Genomic DNA, 6,666 nt, shown 5'->3' on the forward strand with positions numbered 1-6,666 from the left:
CGCAAATATTTACCAGGCCAGGCCAGGCCAGGCCCGGGCCCGGGCAGCCAGCCAGTCAATCCCCGATCAGGCTCCCTCGTTCGCTCTCTTTCTCTCCACCGGCGGCAGCCTCAATTTGAAATCCAATAAAATTTAATTGGAAACTTCATCACGGGTGCGAAAATTCACACTCTGCCAAAGCCATAGACCCACAGAGCCACAGAGCCACAGAGAGGCACGACTTGGCTGCCGTTTGCCGTAAATCTATTGGCCAAGGCTTTTTCCAAGCCAACGTTTTTTTTTGCACCTGGCGGCGGCGCTCGTTTTCGCCGTGGAAGCCATCGCGATAAGGAAATATTTCTTTCATATACTCGGGTACTCCGACTCCGACTCGGACTCCATCGGATGAACGGCTGTTCCGTTCCAATCGAATCGAATCCAATCCAATCCGTTATTGGAGCCATGGCAATATATGGCTTTATTTATGATTTTCCTTATGCCATGCCATATTTTGTGGTCCATTGTCGGACATTAATCGCCTCGCTGCGGCTCTGCAAAAGTATAACAAGAAAATTTACCAGATTGATTTATGTTATAATTATAAAAGATACTCGTAAATGTGGGGCGGCGAGGGGAAGGTGAATAAAAGAGAAAATACCCAAGGAAAAGGTCAAAGAATTTACAGAATTTTATGCTTCAAAAATCTATAGAAAATAAACAAAAATAAATAAAATATAAGGTAAAAACCGCTTGCGATTGGCCAGAATGTGCTGGTCTTTGGGCCAGTTAATCCGCCCTGAAACCCGTTTGAGTAAATGCCATTTCCGTATCATTTTCTCATATATCCTTGCCGTTTATTGTGGATTTTTAAAGGCTCCTGGCCGGGCCGGCCAGCGAGCAAGTGGCCGAAAGATTTGAACAGAGAATGTTTGTCAATTAGTCTTCAGTGAAATGTTCCGATTGTTATTTTTTTTTTTTTTTGGGTTGACGAATGTGAGGGGTGGGTGGGGGGTTGGGGGTGGGGGGGGGGGGGGGGGGGGGGGCATGGGTGTTTATAGGCCAGCAGGCTGTGTGCAGGCTGGGTCATCGGTGAACTCCCACCAGTCCTTCTCGTTGCCCTCGCGCACGTGGCAGAGCAGGACGGAGCGCCGCCGCTCGCAGTAGTGCGACAGATCGAGGACCTTCAGGCGGATGCTCTGCAGATTGGGGGCCGTTATCTCGCGCTCCAGACACTCGGAGATCTTCTCGGTGGCGCTCTCCAGGTCGCGCTGGTTGTCCTCGAAGATGATCTTCTGGTTGTTGTTGCGCAAGTAGTAGGCAAAGACATAGCTGTACATGAGCGTGACGCGGCACTGGCAGAGCACCTCGACGGCCTCCTCGAGGAACTGCACCTCGAACCAGGTCATGGTCTCGCGCATGGCCTTCATCTTGGCCTGGACCTTGGCGTAGATGTTGTGCTCGAGGCGGCGGCTCTGCATGTGGTTCATGTAGCGGTTGTAGTAGTGCAGGTAGCGGGCCATCGTGGAGCGGTACTGCTGCTGGGCGAGGCGGGCCTTCTTGGCCTCCTCCTCGTTGAAGCGGTTGCAGCTGTACCAGGAGGAGCCGTGCGGCTCCCAGGAGCCGAGGCACACCCAGCAGAAGTCGTAGCGGCAGTTGGGGTTCTTGCAGACCATGTGGTTGCAGCCGCCGTCCTTCTCGATGGTCACGTTGCACTTGGGGCACTCCTTGGTGTTCTGGGCGATCCAGTTGGAGGTCTCCGAGTCCTCGCGGCACTTCTTGAGCCACTGCCTCAGCAGGGAGCAGCTGGCCGGCTCGTGCCAGTTCTCGCCGCACCCAAAGCAGAACTGATGGCCGCACTTGCAGCGCACGGCGCGTGCCTCCGGATTGTTGACCTGAATCGCTCGGCAGCAGCTCGGGGCCGGGCACCAGCGCAACAGGGCGTTGCACTCCACGAAGGTGTTGGTGATCAGCTGCTGGTAGCGGCCAATCACCTCCCTGTCGTCGGCCAGGATCAGGAAGGACACGTAGTCGACGACAATCTCACAGCCCTCCGCCGGACAGGCGATGCTGTGGCCCAGACCCTCGCCGAAGGTCTTCTGGGCCAGATACAGCTTCCAGCACTCGCTGCAGAACTTGTGGCCGCAGCCCAGGCTCCTCAGGTCGTCGCTGGGACAGAGGCAGATGCCACAGATGTCCTCCTCCTGGCCCCCCACGCCGTTGCCCCCGAAGCTGACGTGGGCCGGCGACTTGGTGAACGGATTGACGAGATGCGCCCGCTGGAAGAACTCCTCCGGACTGCTGTCGAAGTACTCCTCGAAGAGCCGCTCCTTGTTCCACTTGTACTGATTGAGGATGCAGCGGGTGATCTGCGGCGGCAGGCTCAGCACGCTGTTCACCTCGTCGATGATCTGCCACTGGTGCTGGACGATCTGCGTGACGGACAGCACCTCGTACTTGAAGTCGTCCTGGTCGGCGCTGTTCGGCTTGGCCTCCCGCTCCGGGAGGAGTATCTCGGTGCAGGTGTCCTCATCGCTGTCGGTGTGCATGCTGTACGAGGACGGGGAACTGTTGCAGCTGTGCATCGAGCGGTCCGCGTCGCCGTGATCCTCGTCCGAGTAGTCCGAGGGATCCGCATTCATATTCGACCCCCGAAGGTCCTTTGCTAGAGTCACACAAAGATCACTGGAAAGCCCACAAGCTGATGGGGCCGAACGGCTACCACATTGGCGCTCCTTCCTGCGCGTCGAGTTTGAGACCGGGAAGGGGACACGCGTTCCAATTACTGCTTCCAGCAGTCGTACTAGAATTTATACTCTCAAACTTGAACACTTTTAAAGTGACGAAACGATACTGTATCTTCGTATTTCTACTGAAGACTGACACCTGGGACCCCGACGGAAAAGGCACACAAACAACTGGGCATTAAGTTTGGGGCAACGATTACTTCGTTTCGAAATTGTTTACGAGTATGAAATATGAGAAATATTTGAACAATCTGTGAAAAATCTATAAACAATCTATAAAGAATATGTGAAAAAATCTGTAAAAAATCTAGGAAAAATCTATGAGAAATCTGTGGAGAATCTGTAAAAATCTGCAAAAAATATATGAAAACTCAGGGATTATCGGGGAAAATTCTATGAGAAATATATGAAAAATTGATGAAAAAACTTTAAAATCTCTATAAAAAAATCTATGAAAAATCTGGGAAAAATCTATGACAAATATATGAAGAATCTATGAAAAATCTGTAAAAAAATCTATGAACAAAATAGGAAAAATCTTTTAAAAATATGTGAAAAATCTGCAAAAAATCTAGAAAAAATCTATGAGAAATCTGTGGAGAATCTGTGAAAAATCTACAAAAAACCTAGGAAAAAAATAGGAAAAATCTATGAAAAATATGTGAAAAATCTGCAAAAAATGGTTTAAAAAAATTGTGCAAAATATATGAAAAACTTTGAAAAATCTGTGGAATCTGTGAAAAATCTGCAAAAAATATATGAAAACTTAGGAAACATCGGGGAAATTCTATGAGAAATCTATGAAAGATTTACAAAAAATTGATGAAAAATCTTTGAAATCTCTATAAAAAAATCTATGAAAAATGTAGGAAAAATCTGCAAAAAATCTATTAAAAATCTGTACAAATCTAAGAAAAAATCTATCAGAAATATATGAAGAATCTGTAAAAAAAACTTCTCTGAAAAACCTATGAAAAAACATCTGAAAAATCCTATGAAAAAACCTATGAAAAATCCCATGAAAAAACCTATGAAAAAAACCTATGAAAAATCTGTGCAAAATCTGTACAAAATCTGTGCAAAATCCATGAAAAATCTAAAAAAATATGAGAAAACTCTGAAATTTCTATGAAAACACTTTGACAAATCTGTGAAATATCTATAAAAAATCTATAAAAAACGTATGAAAAATCTGTGCAAAATCTATAAAAAAAAAATCTACAAAAGATGAAATAAATTTGAACGAAATTTCGAATGCAGAATGCATTTTGCTCTCACGTTAAAAGCCTTTTTTGGGGTACGATACGATATGTTAACCCCTTCGCAGCGTATGGCATGAAAGCAGAACAAAGCAATGTCTCAAGTGGCAAGAAAAACGGGGGTAAGGGGCCGGGCCCATCAAATAATAATAAAAGTAAAGGAAAAAAAAGGAAAAAAAACAAATGCGAAACGCGAAAAAATGTGAAATGTGAAATGAAAGTGAACGAGCGCACAAGGATAATGGGGGTAGAAGAAGGGGTAAGGGTAGTAGGGGGGTACGGGGGGTAAGGGTAATGAGTGTGCATAATGCACGGATGCAAAATGCAGATGCAGGATCCCTGTATCCTGAATCCCTGAAGCCCAATCCAGGCAGCCCATCATTGAACAAACGGACTCAATCTGCCCCGTGAGAGGAGGCACACACACACACACATCATGGCCCCTGCTTTTATTTCCTTCTTTCTTTCTTCTTTTTTTTTTGCATTTTTTTTTTTTTTTTGATAAAACAAAAGCCGCACAACAAACCACCGCAAAGGCAGAAGGCACAACCGAGAAAGGAATAAATGAAGGAGAGAGAGAGAGAGGGAGAGGGATAAAAATGATTCACAAATAAAAATGCAAAGTCGCCAAAAAGCAAAGGCGGCTGGCAGCCACAGCCACAGAGCCACAGAATCTGAATCCGAATCCGAATCTGAATCTGAATCTGAATCCCTTTCATCATCCCTCCAGCCCTTCCTCCCCATCATCATCTCCTGTTTGATCCGTTCTTCGAGGCATATCTTTTCAAGTCGCAGCCAAATTACAAGAAATCCTTTCGTGCGCGTGAATGCTTTGGCTGGAAAATGCGGAAAAGGAAATAATTTGACCATTTGCAGTGGTCGTGGCAGCGGCAGTGGCAGAATAGAGGATGGCGGGGGGTGGAGGGGACTCTGCGACTGGGGCGTGGCATGTCATATGTAGAAAATTTCAAGAATTTCTCCGCCGACTGTCTCCTGCCCGAGGCGGCCCCGAATGCAAATGAGGACAGACAGGCACCAGCGATGCGCCACTTGTTGGCCACGACTCTGTATACCCTTTCCGCAGATGGAGGATGGAGGGTACTCCGATCTGCGAAGGTTCTGTGTAAATTATTTACGGGGAAGGCCCGACTTGCACTCAAGGAAAAGTGGCCCCGCAAAACACAATGCGACCATTTTTAAATATAAAAGTAATACAAAAATATTTTTAAAAAAATATAATCCTTTAAAAGCGCAAAAAATGAACAAAAAAGTCACAGGAAATCGATAAGAATAAATTAACAAACAAATTTATAAATTCATTAAAAAAAAAAATTTATAAATTTATTAAAAAATAAATAAAATAAAACACAAAATAAATTTATAAATTCCTTAAAAAAATAAAAAAAATAAATAAATAAAATACAAAATAAATTTATAAATTCATTAAAAAAGTTAAATAAATTTAGTACCAAAGATATAAATGTATAAAAAAAAGTAATAGGACGATAAAACATTGTTTTAATTTAAAATTTTAAGAATAACGTAAATTTTTGCAAAAAATTGTAATTGATATATATTAAATTTAAATAAATACAATCTGCACAAATACTAAATTAAATCTGGTTAGTGCAAAAAAACATAAATCAAACGTTTAGCGCTAGTATAGAGCATGAAATAAATAAGTTAAATTAAATTAAAACACTTATAAAAAATATAACAAAAATTAAAATTTTGAGAAAATATTTAATCAAAATATTAAATACTAAGGGGCAAGACCCCTGCGCACTAGCCTGGGCACTTAACGGACGACGACGATGCAAATTTTAGACAATTTTTTTTTTAAAGAATTTTACAAAAATTATGCAATAAATTAAGGCTTTTAAAAATTAGCCTTTCTTATAGAAAATTAATTATTTTATTGGAAAAAATGATGTAAACTTGAAAATGTTTGCTGTGCCAACACTTACGTCCGGCACTGTATATTGGGTTGGGATCTGCCAGTGTATTTGAACCGTCGGCTTCTGTGAGGCAATCTTTTTTCCTTCTTTCTGGCTATCATTGACAATCGCCGCACACACAGCAGAGGGAGAGCAGAGGAGGAAGAGGAGCGAGAGAGAAATAGCCAACGTCAATGATGGTCAACAGCGATGGCCCTGTGTGACGTGACCACGCCATGACCATGATGATGCCAAATAGCTGATAGGCCAAAGCCAAAGCCAAAGCCAGGTTCAGGTTCAGGCCGACATTCGCATTTTTCAGCGCCTACTTTGGCTGGAGAAAATATTTATTCTTGGGAAATGTTTTTCTACTTTTGGGGGAATCTCTCGGTCTCCCCATAAAGGATGTACCGGTTGTTGTTGCTTGCAAAATTCATGTAAATTAGCTACGTAATTACAAGCTTTATATCAAAGAGCGGATGTGTGTGTGTGTGTGTGTGTATGCCCCGATCGTGGCGATAAATGCGTTCGTTCGCCCGCTGCTACTCGCATTATAATTACACTTTTGTAAGGGGTTTTCGAAAGGCAACGAAAAAATTAGCTGGAAATCAACGAGCATGAAGCGCCACAGTCGAAGAAAAATCAACGCTTGGAACTAATTTGATTTTGATGCGATCCGCCAGAGATCCCACAAAACTATATGTATTCCGTAACACTCCGAGACACTCCAGACACATGAGTTATTGC

The 6,666-nt window shown here is 43.7% G+C and overlaps 1 protein-coding gene across 1 annotated transcript; it reads right to left on the minus strand.

Annotated features, from left to right (window-relative positions):
* Nucleotides 1–1,001: 1,001 nt before the first annotated feature.
* Nucleotides 1,002–2,888, minus strand: LOC108153724 (potential E3 ubiquitin-protein ligase ariadne-1). Its single transcript, XM_017283852.2, has one exon. It carries the CDS (start codon nucleotides 2,616–2,618, stop codon nucleotides 1,032–1,034), a length of 1,587 nt encoding a protein of 528 aa, XP_017139341.1. The 5' UTR covers nucleotides 2,619–2,888; the 3' UTR covers nucleotides 1,002–1,031.
* Nucleotides 2,889–6,666: the final 3,778 nt, after the last annotated feature.

Source organism: Drosophila miranda, chromosome XR (genome assembly GCF_003369915.1).
Source record: "Drosophila miranda strain MSH22 chromosome XR, D.miranda_PacBio2.1, whole genome shotgun sequence".
Classification (NCBI taxonomy): domain Eukaryota; kingdom Metazoa; phylum Arthropoda; class Insecta; order Diptera; family Drosophilidae; genus Drosophila; species Drosophila miranda.

What these genes read in the sequence shown, in the direction of transcription:
- LOC108153724 (XM_017283852.2), bottom strand. Translation starts at nt 2,618, where the DNA reads ATGAATGCGGATCCCTCGGACTACTCGGACGAGGATCACGGCGACGCG.